This window comes from Conger conger, chromosome 2 (genome assembly GCF_963514075.1).
Source record: "Conger conger chromosome 2, fConCon1.1, whole genome shotgun sequence".
Lineage (NCBI taxonomy): Eukaryota > Metazoa > Chordata > Actinopteri > Anguilliformes > Congridae > Conger > Conger conger.
The window spans coordinates 81,857,715-81,878,925 of NC_083761.1; the positions used below are offsets into that span (position 1 = coordinate 81,857,715).

At 47.3% G+C, this 21,211-nt stretch overlaps 2 protein-coding genes across 2 annotated transcripts in view; both read left to right on the top strand.

Annotated features, from left to right (window-relative positions):
- Positions 1-274: 274 nt before the first annotated feature.
- Positions 275-4,630, top strand: atp5pd (ATP synthase peripheral stalk subunit d). Its single transcript, XM_061230691.1, has 6 exons — positions 275-388; positions 1,140-1,273; positions 1,652-1,748; positions 2,738-2,809; positions 3,768-3,830; positions 4,376-4,630. The coding sequence occupies exons 2-6, from the start codon at positions 1,152-1,154 to the stop codon at positions 4,505-4,507; spliced, it is 486 nt and encodes a 161-aa protein (XP_061086675.1). The 5' UTR covers positions 275-388; positions 1,140-1,151; the 3' UTR covers positions 4,508-4,630.
- A 6,099-nt stretch (positions 4,631-10,729) lies between these two features.
- The window catches only part of pnpla6 (patatin-like phospholipase domain containing 6), a 50,663-nt gene continuing 40,181 nt past the window's right edge, over positions 10,730-21,211 (top strand). Inside the window, 9 exon segments of the mRNA XM_061222981.1 lie at positions 10,730-10,798; positions 14,593-14,675; positions 16,861-16,914; positions 17,330-17,417; positions 17,835-17,917; positions 18,091-18,182; positions 18,624-18,764; positions 19,492-19,651; positions 20,989-21,069. Coding sequence (XP_061078965.1) covers positions 14,634-14,675; positions 16,861-16,914; positions 17,330-17,417; positions 17,835-17,917; positions 18,091-18,182; positions 18,624-18,764; positions 19,492-19,651; positions 20,989-21,069 — 741 coding nt within the window. The 5' untranslated portion in view covers positions 10,730-10,798; positions 14,593-14,633.

The following is a 21,211-nucleotide window of genomic DNA, read 5'->3' on the forward strand; positions in this document are numbered from 1 at the left end:
TACTGCTAAACACACACCCTGAAGCTAACACGCGACCTGGCTATTGAGTGCGTGAAATCCTATGAAATGACCGTTAGCTACAATTTTAAAATAAATAATAGCGTTTGGTTGTTGATTGAGAATTTCTTCCGTGTCAATGCGTGCGTTAAAATGTCCTCAAAATCATCAAATGCACATTTATTACTACTGTGTGCACCTAATGCACAATTATTGTATACAATAACGATAGACACCCGACAACATATATATTTTTTAAACGTTAAATAAATTATCATATTTCGGGGATATCCATACTTGTTGTGGCAGCTGAGGCTTATTAATGTTTTACGTAAGTTCCGTATCCGGGTGGACATTTTTTTTCTTTTAGCCCTGTCGGTTATTTTGGAAGGTGAGCGACTGCTCTTTCGTACAATTCTTTCATTTTTGAATGGAATATGTTTTGAAATCAGATGCATATTTGTTCTCACTTAAAAATAAATGTTTTTAATAATTTGATGGCTTTCGTGGGCCAATTTGCTCAGTATGACTTTAGGTCCTGTTGAATTCTGACCTTGTGTTCGCTGAGAGACAAGCTAACGCTAGCTAGGTAACATTAGCTAAGGCTATGACACTGACTAACATGATCATCCCGTTTAATGTACATCGAATTTGCATGAATTACCTTAGTTTCAGTTTTTGCTATAACGTCTCTTTAAAATATGTAGCTAGATAGTCGTAGTACTTGGTTAACGTCCAGGCCTAGCTAGTTGTTAGGTTAAGCAAGCAAAAGGGTTGCTGGCTAGAATAACGTTACTGTAGCCCATGAACTCGGAGTAAAATATAAGAAGTTATGGTGCAGAAGCGTTGCACTCGCTGGTTGCATGGCACAAAATCACAGTGATCAATGCCTGAGAATGTGTGCATGGGTCAAGTAGTGAATCGATGGAAGTTACAGACTCAGCCCTGTCATTATTTGCAAAATATATTCATAGACGGGTGGCAACGCAGAGTACTCTTGCTTTACAAACGTTTGCTTTAAATTGATGAGGTCTTCCTACTTTTGCCCCCTTTGCTTGAACTTAATCACTTGGTTGAGCATTTTTAAACACGCATAAATCGTACGCAGAAACGTCAGAACTCTTGTCTTTCCCCGTGTCCAGGAAATTGCGAATATGGCCGGGCGTCGCGCTGCTCTGAAAGCCATCGACTGGATGGCGTTTGCCGAAAGGGTTCCGCCGAACCAGAGGGCCATGTTCAACGGCCTGAAGACGCGTAGCGATGCCATCGCCGCCAGGTCTGTCCGCCTGGAGAAATGAGATCGGGTCGTGGGCGCTGTGGGCTCCTAAACTTTATCCCCTAATACTCACAGACTATAGCATACTTTCTTTTACGTAATTTTCTGCTGGGGACATGAAAGGAAAGTTTCTTGCAATAATTTGAGGGTTTTTTTTTTTTTTTTTTTTAGCTCTTTTTTTTTTTTCTGGATGACTTGTTCTATTGGTGACTCTTCCAGTGGTTTCCATGGTTTTGGGGATGTTCCAGAGGGCTGATTGGGAAAGGGCAAGAGCCCCAGTATCTCTTGATAGTTCTCAGGTTGAGAGGATGGTGTTTATTTGGATATTTGGGGGAGGGGTAGGCAGTTGCCCCTTCTGATGGCCGTGTGTCTCGCCAGGCTACGCTCTCTGCCAGAGAAACCCGCCGCCATCGACTGGACCTTCTACAAGAGCGCCGTGGCCAACGTCGCCATGGTCCAAGAGTTCGAGACAAAGGTGAGGCCAGAATCCCAGTGCGAACAGTAGGGCCAGTAGGGTGGTTAAGGTAAACGACTGGGACACACAAGGTCAGTGTTTTTCGATTGTAGTCACAATAAGATCCGCACAGCCGTTGAGCCCTTGAGCAAGGCACTTAACCCTGCATTGCTCCAGGGGAGGATTGTCTCCTGCTTAGTCTAATCAACTGTATGCAGCTCTAGATAAGAGCGTCTGCCAAATGCCATTAATGGAATATAATGAATAGCGCAGCATTTGGGGCAGTGATTTTGTTTTTTCTACCATATTTCTTCAGATCGGTTGTGTGGCACAGGATCGTATGCGTCGAATTTTAACTGAATCGTTGGTGGCTCTGCCTGTTCGTGCAGTGCTTCAGTCTGCCCTTTGTCTGTGGTCGGCTGTCGCTTCAAGGACCGGCTGACTGCAGTACAGTGTAGATTTGATTTATGGGGGCAGGTGATGAAGTTTCTTCTGGTCCACCTGAACAATTCCACAGACTGACCTTTTCTGGAAGCATCCGATCGCAATATTGCCGGGAGTGAGCACTAGCGTGGGCAATAGCGAGAGCATTTGAAGGGATGAAGGGTTTACCAACATGCAGTCGGTAGGCTTTGGCGTTCTGGTCAAAGAATTGTGACGTTAAACGTGGATTTAAACCCCGACACACTCAAACATCCTTACAATTATAGCTGACTTTATGAAGTAAAAAAAAAAACAACTACGTTTTTGTGCATGTTCTCGATTGGTCCAAGCAGTTTTTGCATGCAGTGAAGGGCATTCTGGGTGCTAAAGACATTTCTGATAACCTGCTCTTGTACAGGAAATGCCTCCGCTCATGGTGTCCCCTCTCTCTCTCTCTCTCTCTCTCTCTCTCTCTCTCTCTCTCTCTCTCTCTCTCTCTCTCTCTCTCTCTCTCTCTCTCTCTCTCTGTCTCTCTCTCTCTCTCTCTCTCTCTCTCTCTCTCTCTCTCTCCCTCCCTCCCTCGGCAGTTCTCTGCTCTGGTCGTTCCTGAGCCTGTGGACACGGAGACCAGCAAGATCGACGCCCAGGAGCTGGAGGCTGTGAGTTATCTAAAGCAACCCCCCCTGTCCCCCGTCCCAGAGGGCCACTAGGCCATAGGCTGCCCCCAGGTCATGGGATGGTAGTTGGCTGTATTTTTGGCTGAGGGCAATCAGCCGTGTCATGGGTAGCCTCGTTTCTGCATGTGCGCTAATCAGGATAGAAACCTCCCCCCCCCCCCCCAGAGAGCAGAGCCTCATATACGACATAGGGTCAGGCAGTAAAAGCAGTCGTCTGGCAGTTGGAGGGTTGCCAGATTGATTCCGCCCTGGATGTGTCAGTGTCCCTGTAGCAAGACGCCTAACCCCCCAATTGCTCCTTATGAGCTGGTTGGTGCCGTGCATGGCAGCTAGTCGCCGTGGGTGTGTGTGTGAATAGGTGAATGAGAAGCATCGTTTATACAGCACTTTGGATAAAGGTGCTCTATAATTGGGAACCATTTATCGTGTATATACTGAAAATATTTGGTGTTGTGGTTGTCTCATGGAGGAGACCTGGATTCAAAGCTGAACCCTTCCATTTTTATATATTTTTTTATTATTTTATTTTATTTTTTTTGTGAGGGAAATAAAAAGATACAATAAGACATTTTTCCAGCTCAGCCCAGAGGCTTTGGGGAAATGGGTCCATTGGAGCAACACTCAGTTTGGAGGGTAGAACAGAGTTCACTTTGGTAGTAACATCACGCAAACCATGGCCATCTGCTGGCACGGGTAGGGAGTTGTAGTAAACTGACAGGATATGCTTCTTCAGAGTAATCAGTGCTCATTTAGACAATATTTCTCATTTTCAATGGATTTGCATACCTTTTGGGTTTATAAACCATTGCAGTGCAGGCATTTACCATTCTGTCTGATGCTTTGAGTCTCCCTTCTGAGGTTCTTAGTGTAGAATTTTTTGAGTTAAATGTATTCCTCTGTACAATTGTCAGTTGTCGGTCCTTTCCCCCCCCCCCCCCAGAACAAACAAGCTGCTGCCTACGTTGAGGGATCCAAAGCTCGCGTCACCCAGTATGAGGAGGAGGTAGGAGTCGCACGCACACGCACACACATGCACACACGCAGTATAACAACCAGGGTAAACAAATGAGATCTGAGTGTGAAAATCAGCTTGAAATCAGAATGGCTAAATTAAGAAATAAAACTCAGTCAAACTCCCTGCCCTGCAAAAATTCCCCCCATAAGAACACCTACGTAATTTCACGGAAGTTAGTGCTGCTCTAACTTCCACTTCAATTTGTCTTGAAATGGGATTTAACTGATTTAACAATCTCTCTCCCTCTCTCTCCCCATCTCTCCCTCTCTATCCCCCTCTTTCTCTGTCTGCTTCTCTATTGCTCTCCCCCCCTCTCCCTCTCCCTCTCCCTCTCCCTCTCCCTCTCCCTCTCCCTCTCCGTCTCTCTCCCTCTGTCTCTCCCTCTCCCTCTCCCTCTCTCTCTCTCTCTCTCTCTCTCTCTCTCTCTCTCTGTCTCTGTCTCTGTCTCTCTCCCTCTGTCTCTCCCTCTCTCTCTCACTCTCTCCCTCTCTCACTCTCTCCCTCTCTCTCTCTCTCTCTCTCCCTTTCCTCAGCTGGCGAAATTCCAGAACATGACTCCCTTCGATCAGATGACCATCGAGGATCTGAACAACACTTTTCCCGAGACTGCGCTGGACAAGGTCAAGTACCCGTACTGGCCACACAAGCCCATCAGCGACCTGTAGCTCCTCCCCCTTCCTCCAGCCTGGCTTCCTGTTCGCACTCACCCAGCGGGAGCAGTGTGTGTGTGCACGCGCGTCCTCTGATTAGATGAGCTTCAAAATAAAAGTCACTGTACAGTCCTGAGACCACGTCTCCTGTGTCGTCAATCATTTCAACTGGGGTTTTTCTTTTTTTTTTCTCAGCGAAATTGTATCATGTAGCAGGGGGTCTTTCACAAAGCAGGATTAGTGAGTTAGCCGGATTACTCCGCTGACCGCTTTCAGACCGACGCGGTTCCGGTTCTGGCTCTGAGTCTCAGAACCTTGGTGCTTTCTGGTGAACCAGCCCGCGTCCATACCAGTTTAAGCAGAACCAAAGTTCCACCGCCCTCCGTCATCAACGGAGGGCGTTGCTCAATACATTACATTACATTACATTACATTATTGGCATTTGGCAGACGCTCTTATCCAGAGCGACGTACAACGAAGTGCATACCCATAACCAGGGATAAGTTCGCTGAAAGACCCTAGAGGGAAGTACAATGCTCAATGTTCAATTGCTACCTGTACAACAAAGATAAGGACGAGGGCCTTTTTTTTTTTTTTTTGAGAACAAAGAAACAAACAAACAGCAAAAGTGACCAAAGTTAACTATCCAAACACTGCTTACCTAGCCAACTAAGAATACCGATACACAAAGCAAGTCACAGAGACAACAATTAAGGTTCACAGGGAGGTAGGGAGGGATGGGGAGAGGTGCTGCTTGAAGAGGTGTGTCTTTAGCTTGCGCTTGAAGGTGGGGAGAGATTCTACAGTTCTGACCTCAACGGGGAGTTCGTTCCACCACCGTGGAGCCAGAACAGACAGTAGTCGTGAGCGTGATGTGGAGGTTCGGAGAGGGGGAGGTGCCAAGCGGCCTGTGGAGGCTGAACGAAGAGGTCTGGCAGGGGTGTAGGGTCTGATGATTTTTTGTAGATAAGCTGGGGAAGACCCTTTAACTGCTAACAATACACAAGGCAGGTGGAATATGATATCACGGTTCTCGAGGAAAAACCAAAAAAAAATTTGGTTCCAGCTGAGAACCAACTTTTCAGGTTCCAAAGCAATTTATTTTCGGTCTGAACGCGCCGGCCGGTTCAAAATTAGGTTTGGGAACCGGAACCGGCACGGAGCCTTGCTTGCGTGTAAGGCCTTTAAGTAACGCCCAGAACCCTCCTCAATCTGGAACCTGGATTGATGTAATGAGAGCTGTTCCTGCTTCTACTCTGCGCCGTTATCAGTCTAACTCAGTAAATCCTCCGTGATACGGACCCCAGGTGTCCCTTTGGCTCCCTGTTTGAAAAGCTGTTGAATGCTGCGTAAAATGATTGCTGCCAGTGCTTTTGAATGTTATCTATGCCACTCTAAAGCACGCTGACAATATACAGATTGCTTGTGGGTTTAATTTATTAGAGAGACCCAATATGGAAATTCTATGAATACCCTGTATTTACATGTCCATATTGGCTAATGCTGCTGGCTCCATTTAACGTTATTGCACAACTGGAAAAGTTTCACACCTCAGGCTGAAGTGGGTGGGCGCAGATATCAATTTATGGAGGAAAAGCATTTTGCTGTACAAAAGTGTGTTGGTTTGCCATGACATGAGTTGAGGGGGGCTGTTGAGTCTGTAAAGCTTTGCCTGTGCGCTTTCATTTGGCTTATAAATATCGTCAGGCTGGTGTCTAAGCATGGTATCTGACGCAGTTTACATTGTACCCACGTTTAACGTCACAATTCTTCGACCAGAACGCCAAAGCCTACAACTGCATGTTGGTAAACCCTTCATCCCTGTGTTGCATCCTAATGTTCGACATAATCCCGTCTTATTGGGCGATAGGGAAGCTTTTCTTCAAAGCGGTTATGACCCGTCCTCGATAATGTACGGTACATCCACCATTTCTATTTGGGCACACACTGAAGGTGATGCATGCTCTTATTGAAATGTTAGACTCAAGTCCAGAGGGAGGTTAGTAATGAAACTGGACTGCTTAACTGTGCATTAAAGTTCACTGAAGGAGAATTCAAATGAGAGGAGGACGTTTCAAACTGACATTGCTTCAAGTTACATTACATTGCATGTCATTTGGCTGACGCTTTTATCCTAAGCGACTTCAAGTTGATTAGACTCAGCACAAGACAGTCCTCCCCTGGAGCAATGCAGGGTTAAGGGCCTTGCTCAAGGGCCCATAAGCTGTGCGGATCCTATTGTGGCTACACCGGGGATCGAACCACCGACCAGTCATGTACGTTAACCACTATGCTACAGGCTGCCCTGTGACGCTGCCATTGTAGATGTATTGATAGCTTACCAGCAGAAGAGAGCGTCAAATGAAAAATAAAGAAAAAGCTCAATATAGTTATTTTATTCCAGAAGATGGCGCCAAATGTTTGCAAAATGTGTTCTTTCCATTTCTGAACATCTGTGGCTTAAAGGTACAATAGGTAAGATTTTTGTGTTAAAACATTGTTACAAGACTATTGTAAATCCCTTCCTATCATCAAAAAAGGCTCACTGACATGTTGAAATGGTAAATGGTTGGCGTTTATATAGTGCCTTTATCTAAAGCGCTGTACATTTGATGCTTCTCATTCACCCGTTCATACACACAGACTCGCATACCAACGCCGATTGGCTGCCATGCAAGGCAGCAACCAGGAGCATTCAGGGGTTAGGTCTCTTGCTCAGGGACACTTCGACACAGCCTGGGAGGGGGATCGAACCGGCAACCCTCCTGAGCCATGTTGCCCCATGTTGACTCACCCTCTGCCTGTGTTTATAGTCCTTAAATTCAGGTTTCAAAATATACAGTTGACGGCCTGACACTCTGTACCAAAACATTGTATAACTGTACTATAATTCAAGCTCATTGGTTGAAAATTGGTTCTAATTGTCACAGCCAATGGCATTTCAATGTCAGCAAATTTACAGAGAAAGGAGAGGGATAAACAGTGTTGTGGTTTGACGGTGTTTGTTGCTGCTATTCCTCTCTTGACCTTTAGAAGTCCGAAATGACCTATTACCAAAATTACCTTTAACAACTGTTCACTGAGTAATACTTTTTTAAATCTACGGAAGGAGATTAAGACAAAATGTACCAGTCACATAACTTGCGGTTCACTAGAATTATGATAAATTAGGACAGCGCTTTGAACTTTTAAACATATAATTCTATTTGGAACAATAATCGGCAGTAACATTCTAATTAACTGGCAAATTATACTCATTTATACGTTCTATTTTCCCAATTTGAGTAATGCATGACAATACCATCTTTTAGTGGCAGCTGCAGTTACTCTGAACAGAGACTCTGTCTGTTTTCTGGATGCCAAAAATGATCTCCAGAATGATAATGAATGTTAGCTCGCAAGCTCAACTGATGGCCTCAAATTCAATGAGAGAATCCAGCAATCAATAAAAAAAATCTGGTCCACAATTTAATGGATTGCACACATATTTATAGTATATAGATTGATTGACATCTGTATGCTCCAATTGACACAATTCATCCAGGCGATTAACAGATCATTGAGCATGCAGCATATTTGTTGCAATGATTATAATCGTCCGGCAGCTGTGTTCTTGCACATGAACTGTTTTAACCCGCTTATCCTGAACAGGGTCACAGGGGGGCTGGAGCCTATCCCAGCATACCTGCGAAAGGCAGGAATACACCCTGGACAGGTCACCAGTCCATCGCAGGGCACACATACCATTCACTCACACACTCATACCTACGGGCAATTTAGACTCTCCAATCGGCCTAACCTGCATGTCTTTGGACTGTGGGAGGAAACCGGAGTACCCGGAGGAAACCCACGCAGACACGGGGAGAACATGCAAACTCCACAAAGAGAGGCCCCGGCCGACGGGGATTCAAACCCAGGACTTGCTGTGAGGCGGCAGTGCTACCCACTGCACCATCCCTGCCGCCCACATGAACTGTGGCATTAGAAAACAATAGCAGTACCACTGATAACGCATGCATTTGAAGTAAGTGGCAGATTATGACAATAGTAACTACTCTTGGATGTGAAGGTTAGACTAACTTTGGGAGCACCTGAATGTCGGAATGGAAAGTGGAAACATCGTGGCAAGGAAATAACAAGCTTGTGAGCAACAGGATAATTATCAGAGTTACATACAGAGGAGATGACTGATACTGTGAGTCATACAGTGCAAATTATGCAAATCATGCTGTGTGGACACGGCATTTGAATGGGGGACAGACTGTGATCCCAGACAAGAAGATTTAGTCACGCCGTTGACTGAATAAAACCATGCCAAAGATTTCCCTGTAACATTGAACACCGAGGACTCGACTCTGTACTACAAATCTGTGGCCATTCATCAGAGATACCACGTGCTCCACATTCCTCCCTGGGTGTTCTCCCAGCTACTAAGAGCTCACTGTGTTCCCCAGCGGTCGGGAAAGTATGACTTATGGTTATTCCGCAGCGGAATAACAAGCATAGCAGTCATCGAATCAATTCTCTGCTTCCCCATCCCACCCCCACCGTAATAAGGCAATTTAGTGAAACATTTAAACCTTTTCTGCTGTACTGTTAATCTACGCAGAAGCATGTGCGGTGGAATACAAGAGGGAGAACATTCTACTTCAAGATTATTCCACAGTAAACATGCCCACTAACACTTCTGGTTACGTCAGGCATCAAATCAGGAAGTGTGCAGAAACAGCTGGGGCCCAGACTGCCCACATCGCCCAGCTAATATAAACACAATAAAAAAACTCAAATATGCTGAGGTATTGCACAGAGGAAGCGCAATGATGGGAACAATAGTCATGTATTGACGAGCACTGTCTTTTCATCAAATCTTGCTCACCCTGTGTCAACGTGGTAAACACAGTCTGTTTCTTTTGGGGGTCTGCAGAGAGACACACTCATGGAAAATGCCATACAGTTTAACAAATTAAATAACAATAACAGATGTAAACAATTTTGAGACTCCTCATGAGGTAGCAACTACAGAAATAAGCCTGTAACCCTTATGCTGTGATTTGCCATGGGCATGAATCCACTGACCTGCCCAGTAATTGTAGGCGTGAAGTTAACATATGTATATATGTTATATGTACATACATATGTATGTATGTATGTATATATGTATATATGTACATATGTAGGGGTGACATGGCTCAGGCAGTAAGAGCAGTCCGATCCCCCGCCCGGGCTGTGTCGAAGTGTCCCTGAGCAAGACACCTAACCCCTAAATGCTCCTGATGAGCTGGTCGGTGCCTTGCATGGCAGCCAATCGCCGTTGGTGTGTGAGTGTGTGTATGAATGGGTGAATGAGAAGCATCAATTGTACAGCACTTTGGATAAAGGCACTATCTAAATGCCAACCATTTTATGTATAGTAAGGCAAAGTTGTTTGTGCAGTAGCGTCTGAAGTAGGAGCAGTGCATTTTGTCACACGGTTATTAAATAATGGACTAGCTTACCATTGCATTATATTTCAATCTTAAGCATGTTGCACATTCTCTTATCCAGAGTGACTTTTCCCATATAATCCAGCGTTTATCCATTTTTAGCCGGATAAACAGTGAAGGAATTTCGGGCTAATTGCCTTGCTCAATGCCTTTCGGGTGTTTGTTGGGGACTTGATACTGCCTATTTGCTGCTATGTATGTGTTTATAATTATGTCATGACTAATATTCTTTTATGCTTCTCCATCAAGCTATGTCTAGTTCTAAGCAGTTTTAAGAACATTCTGATCAAGTACTGTTCCCTAACCATTACACTACACTGCCATCAGGACCAGAAGCGTTTAAAACCAGCTTAGCACAGTGCTAGCTGGAAGTCGGAGGCAAAACAAAGGGAGTTTGTTTTTCTGATTAGGCTTGCACATAAATTTATGGGATGATTGCGGTTAGATTACATCCAGTACAATGCGAGGCAACGCACCGGCAGAGTGGTAAGGTCAGAATTGATGTTTTAGTACTGCGGGCACTGTGTGTTTTAACGCATTGGCTTAATTACCCGTCACTCCCAAAGCAATTCACCAATCATGGATCTCTTTTGAGCGTCCCTGTCGTCCCTGCCGTACGATTGGCTACTTTAACCCCGAGTTAGTGGATTGCTTGTTCGTGACGGTTACCTCTCTTGATCACGATTGGTGAGCATGGCAGGGGTTTCGCGTTGTGATTGGTCAAAGACAAATTTCCAGTGCAAAGGGGTAGAGTTGGTTCTGAAGGGTGTTTCCGGAGTCGGTGTTTGACAGCAGAGATTGACGAGAGCCGCTTTGGGTCAGGTAAGACTGCGAGCTAAGTGTTCAAAATCTTGCTACGTTAAAATGGGGGTTTGATGTAAAGTGGCGTCACTGGTTTGATTTCAACAAGGGATGTGCCTCAACCTGTCCATATCAATATTTGTCGAAAATTGCACTGCGTAGCTAAATAAGCGATGGTTTAAAGAGAGTGGCAAGTCGAGGTGCAAGCAAGCTGCGCACAGCATGCCAATTTTCCTCGGTGTTGACTGTTGTTGCTGCTGGGGTCAAAACGCGGCATCATCGCATTCACCGGCCCACTGACACAAGTGAAGGCGGAGAAGCAGATGTCAACTGAATTGCTGTACCGTTAGATTGCTTGAACAAAAGAAAATAAACATTTGATGCCAAATGCAGGATAGCATTGCGAGCTAACGTTAGCTATTTGACTTTCGTCATCATAGCTCTGAAGATACCCAAGCAGGCTAAATATAATGTGATGTCGAGTTCATTAAATAACTAACGTTGTTAGGGCTTGTCAGCTTGGCAGTGCTTTTTGATAGCATCAAATCAACAACATGAATTGATCGAGTTGGTCCGGTAGCGAACAGTAAGTAGCTTGCTAGGAGACACAACTGATTTATTCAAGCACACATCTGTGGACTTTGACATCATTGCGTTCTGTCGGCTAACTGAATATTTCTCAATCGCTCCCAGGATTGACTCATGTTGCTGTTTGTTGTAGCTATAGCAAAATTTAATTATCTGCGTGTCATAAAGAGTAATTACGGACATATCGTCTTATCGTCCATATCGAGTCTGTCAAGAACCATATATTCTATTATGCCGAAGGGACATTAATTAAAATATAAGACAAATAATATTTTTGAAAATATTTTCACTGCAACGATCCAAAAACCATCGGGAGCATATGATTAGTGTTATTTCTCAGCAATTAAAATAGCGTGCAGATCTGTTACATATATATTTTTTCATCTGCCTGCTGTAGGTGTAGGCTAATTGGAAAATTAGGCTAGCCAATGTTAGCCACGTAGCCTACATCACTGTACGGTCAGGTACACTCAGCTCCGCACAGACTGCGGATTCGTCCTTGTTGGTAAGTTCATAGCCCGTACTGTTGACAGCTAAGTTAGGACAAAAACCGGAAAAAAACTGAGTTATATCACATTGTTTATTTATGGTTCATTGGTAGCCAATCCATTCGCACGCTACATTGTGACTGTAGGCTAAAGAACAATAGAGGATGTCCCACAGATGTCGGAACAACGTCACTAAATTGTCGTGTACATGTTTTGAACGGAGCTGGCACCTCATATTTGAATCATCTCATAATCACAGCGTTTTTTGTCTGCCTTCGAGGGGCCCGTTGAGTTCAAATGGGAAGTTATTTAATTTTAACCCCGAAAAAATATTTAAACTGGATCGTAGTTGAGAGGGAGAGTGTTAATATTGTGCTTTTGGGAGTGTAGTATAGGACAGTATAGGTTGTAAGTTCTACAGTGAGAACGTCCGGGTTGTGTCTTAGTTGGACTGCGGTTCCCCTGACGATGTCTGCTGGCGAAGTCATATTTATGTGGTCTGTAAGATTCATTGATATAGATTTGTGGCATTTTCCGCAGGCTTAGTTGTTGTTACTAGCTTGATAATGTGTGTGTGTGCGTGTGTGTCTGTGTGCATGCATGCTACTTACTCATTTAATTTCCATAGTTATGTACAGGCTAGGGAGGAGGTGACTGAGGTATGCTGCTTGCAGGAAAATGGAAAATGACAGGAGAGTAGCTTTGCATGCATGAGCAATAAAGCTGGTCTACCCTCCTGAGCGTGTGCCCAGTGAACACACACTACCCCCCCCCCCCTGCCCCCCCTGCCCTCCAGACCCCAAATTCTGCTGTGCTGGGAAAGTGGGCGTGTGCCCCTGGTCCTGGGACACTGGCTGGATTGTTCCCGGGAGGACAATGACACGGGGGAGGAGCTGGCTGGCTGAAAAAGTCAAAGCTTCCGACCGCAACGTGCTTTACAGACGGCCCAAGGCGAAAAAAACTAGGACCCAAACAAGGTGTAATTTTACTGTACCTCCCCCACCCCCCAGGTCATATTGACTTGAGCTGGGCGTGGCCGGTGGTGCTAGAAAGTGAAATGGACCAGTGGGGGAGCTAGTGGGCGGGGGTTTCCATGTGGCTCTTGGTGAGGGAGGTAGGCACAGTAGGTAGGTAAGGGAGACATGGGCAGGATGATTACAGGTTGAGGTTCCAGGTGAAAATAATCCACAAGGGTAATGACTTGAGTCTGATTCACGGCGCTGTTGTTCGGGTGATTGTGTGTGTGTGTGTGTGTGTGTGTGCGCGTCTGTGCGCTGGGTGCCCTGCTGGATTACTGCAAGATCTCTCTGAAACTGAGAGAGGCGAAGAAGAACCGCTGGGCGCCGACGGTGTGTGTGCGGTAATTTGAGACTCCTCTGTCAGCACCTGGAGATAGAGGCGCACCGTGGCCTGCCTCTGGCTCGAAACAATGACGGGGATTGCCGTGGAAAATTACAGGGAAGGGCGGCTAGGTGTGGCGTACGTTCATAGCAGGGTGTGCATGCTCACCACTTTGATTGTATGCATGTTCTGCGCTGCATCCCTGTGTGCAGTGCAATGATTTGTGTGTGTGTGTGTGTGTGTGTGTGTGTGTGTGTTTCGTGTGAACTGAATGAGTGCAAGACGACACTCATGTCTTCTCTTAACAGCAGAGAAGGGGTTAAGTCTCAGAGGCGGAACTCTGGGGGGAACACCGGTAGGGTGTTTTGAGTCCCTTCGGGTTGTCTAGGTGACGGATGGAGGGGTAGGGGATTGGAGGTAGGCAGGGCCCCTGCTGACTCCTCCATCCCCCCGGGCATCACCCAGACGAGGGGCTAAGAGCATCAGCGCTAGCTGGAAGCAGGGTTAGGAGTGGGTAGTGCGCGCTTATCTCTCGTCACTTCCGTTACTGTGGAGATAATGGCAGCTACAGCAAAGCCCTTTTTACACACGCACACACACACACACACACACACACACGCACACACGCACACTACGACATGCTAGAGCACTGTGTGTGGTCTGTAAGCCTTTCGCCGGGGAAGTAGATGGCGGAGGGAGGCATTTTAATGCAGCAGTACGCAGTTACCGTGTTGTTGTTTGTCTAAGAAAGGCCTTACGCTTTGGTCCTGTATATTAAAAAGCATAGCTCTATGAGCATGGGGATATGGCTGTTTGAAATATGGTTTGCATTACCTGCTCTCCTGTTCCATTTCGTGAACCAAAACCAGTTTCCTTAAGCTTTAAACATTTCTATTAATTGTGTTGTGATCTTCACAAATTTGCATAATATAATAGTTTTTGATCTTTGTTTGAACTGCCTTGTGTTGCATTGCTTCCTTTTCCATTTATATTATTTTAGGGGCCATTATTTCTAAAATAAAGTCAGAAACACACTTTTGGGATAGCATATTAATGTTGATTATGATTATGATTATGATTATTCTTTATTTTTATGTTGTAATTATTATTGGTGGTTAAGTTGCTTGACTGGGACCCAGTTGGTGGGTCAAACCCCAGTGTAAACAGAGTCAGATCTGCACAGCTGTTGGGCCCTTGAGCAAGGCCCTTAACCCTGCATTGCTCCAGGGGGGGGGATTGTCCCCTGCTTTGTCTAATGAACTGTAAGTGGCTTTGGATAAAAGTGGCAGCTAAATAACTGTAATGTATGACGATTATTATTGCAGTTGTTGTTTTTGTTGTAGTAATAATAATAATAATAATAATAATAATACTACTATTTTTTTTGTTATGATTCAGTGGCCGTTGATGGACCAGCCCTGTGCAGAGGCGGGGCTAGAATGGGACAGAGCACATCGGAACAGGAGGCGGACCCCACAGAGGTGAGCGCACCTCCCCCCTGCTAAACCCCTCCCCCTCTCAATAGCCGCTCCCCCTCCGGGACCCATCTGCCAGACCGCGTCTCCAGATGGACAGCAGCCGACACCTGATCACCCCGGGCCTGACATCTGCTCCAGGAGTCCATAGTTCATAACCCCCCCCCCCCACACACACACACACACTCACACACTCACACACACACACACTCACCCCCCCCACACATACACACACACACGCACACACTCACTCACACACTCACCCCCCCCACACACACACACACACACACACACACACACACACACACCCCCCCCCACACACACACACACCCCGACACACACACACACACACACGCACCCCCCCACGCCCTGATTGATGAGTCGCGATGGCGTCTGGGCTCTGGCTTCCTCCAGCGCAGTATAACACGGTATCTTTGCGCTGCCGTTCGGTCCGTGCTAGCCGCAGTTAGCGCTGAGACGCCACGCTGCTCACGGCTGATTATGTCACGGCTGTGCATGTCACTTGCAGGGTTTTTCTCACAACGTCCCGCCAGCCAACTCACAGTCTCAGTCTCTGCCTGTCCCCGTCTGTGGGACTTCTGTATGGCCCTGCACGTCAGCCATTTTACATTTACATATATTTATATATGGTCTAGGTTTGTCTTTGATTCATTGAAAGTGAACGGAGCACCGAGCAAACAAGGGTGCAGTATTGATGAATGATAATTTAATTTTATTGAGACAAAACAATATGACACGAAGCGAGAAGCTAGGTGTGTGTGTGTGTGCGTGTGTATGTGTGCGTGTGTGCGTGCGTGTGTGTGTGTGTGCGTGTGTGCGTGTGTGCGTGTGCGTGTGTGCGTGCGTGTGTGTGTGTGTGCGTGTGTGCGTGTGTGCGTGTGCGTGTGTGTGTGCGTGTGTGTGTGCGTGCGCGTGTGCGTGTGTGTGTGTGCGTGTGTGTGTGAGTTTACAACTCTAAACTGACGGTTTATGTCTGTCAGCTCCTGCCTGTTTCATGTACCGTTGTGTACCTCAGAGTGATAAGTCGGTGGGGGTGTTTCTGCATTGGCCTTTTCTCTCTCTCACTTGATTGTGCACTGAGCAGACCTTTGGCGTCTTGCTGATTGGCCTTGCTTTGCTCTCTTTTGCAAACCTCCTCCAGCTGCAGGACTAGCTGAGACAGGCGTGGTCAGAGCTGTTAGCGGGGGGGAAGAACAATGTTTATTGTGTCTCTCAGCGCGCGTTTCCCAGGGAAACCCCGCCCCCTTGGTAGACCCCGCGGTCACGTCTAGAGCGACAGGAATGCTCTGGGAACAAGTTCCGTATCCCATGCTCTGGAGCGTGAGAGAGAGGGAATTGTGCGCCAAGCATACACACACACACTCTCTCATACTTTCTCACATACACACGCACACTCCCTCTCTCTCTCACACACACACACACACACACACACTCCCTCACTCTCTCTCACATACACACGCACACTCCCTCTCTCTCTCACATACACACGCACACTCCCTCTCTCTCTCACACACACACACACACACACACACACACACACTCCCTCACTCTCTCTCTCTCTCACACACTCACATCCACACGCACACTCCCTTTCTCTCACACACACACACACACACACACACTCCCTCTCTCTCTCACACATACACACACACACAGACACACAGCCTAGACTCTGATCTCTCAGCTCCATCTCATCTTTGGCATCAGGACACAAGCTCTCAGATGTGCCCAGTCTGGTGGCTCTGTCCTGCACTTCTAAAATAAACACCTCAGCTACATCCCCATACATGCAGTGTGAATGTGTGTTCAAATATTTTAACAAATGTGATTAAGACTATGTTTGTTTCTTTATCAACATGTTCTGATGAAGGATGCATGCAGCACATTATGTGCAGTTTTTATGGAAGTGGGATGTCAAAACCACGCATGTAACTGCTTTTTAAGTGATAGCTTTAATATCCTGTAATACTAGTTTAATACCAGTTTAAACCAGTTTAGTACCGGTTTGAACCGGTTTAATACCAGTTTAGTACCCGTTTAATACCAGTTTAAACCAGTTTAAAGCAGAAGTATCTGCTTTTCTCTGTGACACTCCAGGCTTCCTGTTGTAACGGAAACCAGGTCTGGTATTTTAATCTTTGTGTGTGTGGGGGGTTTTGTGTTGTTGCAGGAAGGGCTGGTCAATATCAAGTCTATCGTGGAGGATCAGCTACAGACCAGCATGGTGAGTGTGTGCTCCCATGGTTTCTGCACCAGTGGCTGATGGGATAGATGATTAGCGCTGTGATTGGCTCTTAGCCGTGTTTATTACGTTATTCATGCCGTCTGCTGTCTCTCCCTCCTCAGGCGGATTGGGTTAAAGGGCTGCAGCCTTCCTAATGTCGTTCTCTCTCTCTCTCCCTCCACCACGGCCCTCATCCCCCTATTTCTCTGTACCTCTTTTTCTCTCTTTTCTCTCAACCCTCATTTACCCTTTTCTCACGATTCACCCCTCTTTCCCTCTACCTCTCCATCTCCCTTACTCCCTTCTATTTCTCCTCTGCTACACTCCCTCGATCTTTCCTCCCTTTCTTTATCCGTCCCTTTCTCTCTCTCTCCTCTCTCCTCTCTTTCTCCCCCCTCTCTCCCCCCCCCCGCAGATGGTGGGGATCGTAATCGGCGCTGGAATCGCCATCGTCCTCATCGCCATCCTCATCTTCTTCGTCCTGCGGAGGATCAAACTACGAAGTCAGTACCCCTGACCCCTGACCCCTGACCCCTGACCCCCGACCCCTGACCCCCGATCCCCGACCCCTGATGCCCGCCTGTGGTCCTGTTGGTCCTCTGCCAGTCACAGCTTCAGAGTCCTTCTTCTTTTTTTACTCCTTGTCACACTTTTCACTTCCTCAGATCTCAGATCAGCACACTTGTATATTAGATCCGTGTGCCGATCCTCTGGATTTAGCTGTTCTGAGATCAGTGCTCTGATCCTACTGTCTTAACTGTTCTGAGATCAGCTCACTTGTCCCTCTATGCTGACTGTTCTGAGATCAGTGCTTCAGTAAAAGAAAGGTCACTGGCTCTCTCTCTCTCCCTCCCTCTCTCTCTCTCTCTATCTCTCCCTCTGCCCCTCTCCCTCCCTCCCTCCTGTGGTGGGACTCACAGACCTGGAGGCGCAGGAAGCCCCCAAATACCGCTTCCGCAAACGGGACAAGGTCATGTTCTACGGGCGCAAGATCATAAGGAAGGTGAGTGAAAGGGGTTGCCATGTTCGGCGCGGTCGCCATATTGGGCTTGGGTTGCCATGTTGGGCTGGGTTGCCATGTTGGGTTAGCTTAGATGAGAGGTGCTCCAGGCTTCCCTTGGTCAGAACCCAGGCTTACCCGCCCTCCCGCCCCCCCTCCCCTCCCCTGTCCTCCAGATGTCCCAGTCTACCTCCTCCCTGGTGGGTAGCGCCTCCTCCTCACGACCCAGGCTGAAGAAGAAGCAGAAGATGCTCAACATCGCCAAAAAGTGAGCGGCCGCCTGAACACCCCCTTACTGAACACCCCTTACTAAACACACCCTTACTGAACACACTCTTACTGAACACCCCCTTACTGAACACACCCTTACTGAACACCCCCTTACTGAACACCCCCTTACTGTACACACCCTTACTGAACACCCCCTTACTGAACACCCCCTTACTGAACACCCCCTTACTGTACACACCCTTACTGAACACCCCCTTACTGAACACACCCTTACTGAACACCCCCTTACTGAACACACCCCGCTGTACAGGCTGATAAGCCGTATCCCATGATTCTCTATCTATTCATCTCTCTGTCTTTCTCTGTCTGTCTATTTCTCTGTCTCTCTCCCTCTCTCTCTCTCTCTCTCCCTCTCTCTGTGTCTCTCTCTGTCTCTGTGTATCTCTCCCGTTTATCCCTGCTCCTGGTTCCCCCCCAGGATCCTGCGCTTTAAGAAGGAGGTGCCCACTCTGCAGATGAAGGAGCCCCCGCCCTCCGTGCTGGAGGCTGACCTCACCGAGTTCGACGTGGCCAACTCCCACCTGCCCTCCGAGGTGCTCTACATGCTCAAGAACGTGCGGTACGTCCGTGTGTGTGTGTGCGTGTGTGTGTGTGTGTGTGTGTGTGTCTGTCTGTCTGTGTGTGTGTGTGTGTGTGTGTGTGTCTGTGTCTGTGTCTGTGTCTGTGTCTGTGTCTGTGTGTGTGTGTGTGTGTGTGTGTGTGTGTCTGTGTCTGTCTGAGTATGTGTGTGTCTGTGTGTGTGTGTGTGTGTGTGTCTGTGTGCGCATGTGTTTGTGTGTCTGGGTATGTGTGTGTGTGTGTGTGTGTGTGCTTGTGTGTGTCTGTGTCTGTCTGAGTATGTGTGCATGTGTGTGTGTGTGTGTGTGTGTGCTTGTGTGTGTCTGAGTACGTGTGTGTGTATGCTTGTGCGTGTGCATGTGTGTGTGTGTGTGTGTGTCTGTGTCTGTGTCTGTGTCTGTCTGAGTATGTGTGCATGTGTGTGTGTGTGTGTGTGTCCTTGTGTCTGTCTGAGTATGTGTGCATGTGTGTGTGTGTGTGTGTGTCCTTGTGTGTGTCTGAGTATGTGTGTGTGTATGCTTGTGCGTGTGTGTGTGTATGTGTGTGGGTGTGTAAATGAGGACATATTTGTAGGTGTGAGTGCGTGTGAGTGTGTGTGTGTGTGCTTGTGCTTGTGCATGTCTGTGTGTCTGTGTGTGTCTTGTCTGTCCCTGTGTTGCCATCAGCAGGTGTGTGGTCTGTGTGTGGTCTGTGGTGCTGACCCCTCTGCGTCTCCGTGGTTACCGCAGGGTCCTGGGACACTTTGAGAAGCCGCTGTTCCTCGAGCTCTGCAAGCACATGGTGTTCCTGCAGTTCCAGCAGGGGGAGTACGTCTTCCGCCCGGGACAGCCCGACAGCAGCATCTATGTGGTGCAGGACGGCAAGCTGGAGCTGTGTCTTACCGGCCAGGTGTGTGTGTGTGTGTGTGTGTTTCTCACCGGCCAGGTGTGTGTGTGTGTGTGTGTGTCTCACCGGCCAGGTGTGTGTGTGTGTCTCACCGCCCAGGTGTGTGTGTGTGTGTGTGTGTGTGTCTGTCTCACCGCCCAGGTGTGTGTGTGTGTGTGTGTGTGTGTGTGTCTCACCGGCCAGGTGTGTGTGTGTGTCTCACCGCCCAGGTGTGTGTGTGTGTGTGTGTGTCTCACCGCCCAGGTGTGTGTGTGTGTGTGTGTGTGTGTGTGTCTCACCGCCCAGGTGTGTGTGTGTGTGTGTGTGTGTGTGTGTGTGTGTGTCTCACCGCCCAGGTGTGTGTGTGTGTGTGTGTGTGTGTGTGTGTGTGTGTCTCACCGCCCAGGTGTGTGTGTGTGTGTGTGTGTGTGTCTCACCGCCCAGGTGTGTGTTTGTGTGTGTGTGTGTGTCTCACCACCCAGGTGTGTTTTTATTTATTTATTTATTGGGAGCATTTGGCAAATGTATGCATGTGTTAGGAGGGAGGGTTTCATTGCCAGTGAGTGCGTTCACATGTTTGACTGCATGTGCGATTAGTTCCATTTCATGGTTTGTTTCCACTTGCCATCCGATTAGGATGTTAGCGATTACCACCTCTTAACTTCTGACTACAGATAATCTGATTATTTTTAAAATCTGAAAAAATGAGAAAATGATTATGATCTCAGATTAAGTTTAAACCAGAAGCGAGAGAGAGAGAGGGATGAAGTGAGGGATGAACAGAAGAACAACATTTTAATTTGAGGGCGCAGAGAAGCCATCTGTAAGCCTTGTGGTCGGAATAGAGAGCATTATGAACAAGAGCTGGATCCTCTCTCTCTTACCCCGTTGTGTATTATGTCGTGTTGTTACTGTTGCGTGTGCTGTATCATGTTTTGTTGTGTTGCATTTTGTGGTGTTGTATTCTGTAGCGTTTTGTGTAATTTTGTGTTGTGTTGTGTTTTGTGGAGTGTTGTGTTGTGTCACATTTCTGTGTTCTCGGTAAACACGGTGTGGAGTGTTGTATCAGGTTGTGTTGTGCTCTCCTGCAGGACGGTGAACACGGTGTGGAGTGTTGTATCAGGTTGTGTTGTGCTCTCCTGCAGGACGGTGAACACGGTGTGGAGTGTTGTATCAGGTTGTGTTGTGCTCTCCTGCAGGACGGTGAACACGGTGTGGAGTGTTGTATCAGGTTGTGTTGTGCTCTCCTGCAGGACGGTAAAGACGGTGTGGAGTGTTGTATCAGGTTGTGTTGTGCTCTCCTGCAGGACGGTGAACACAGTGTGGAGTGTTGTATCAGGTTGTGTTGTGCTCTCCTGCAGGACGGTAAAGACGGTGTGGTGAAGGAGGTCTACCCCGGAGACAGCGTCCACAGTCTGCTCAGCATCCTGGATGTCATCACTGTGAGCAACCACTTCCTGTTGCTCATTTTTGGACTTCCTGTATATCCACTATTTTGGTGCACTGGCCTCCTGTCTTTGTGTTCCGTACCACTCAGTGTTTTATAGCCAGTTTGGGTCATTGAATGAAATGGGGGCGGCCTGT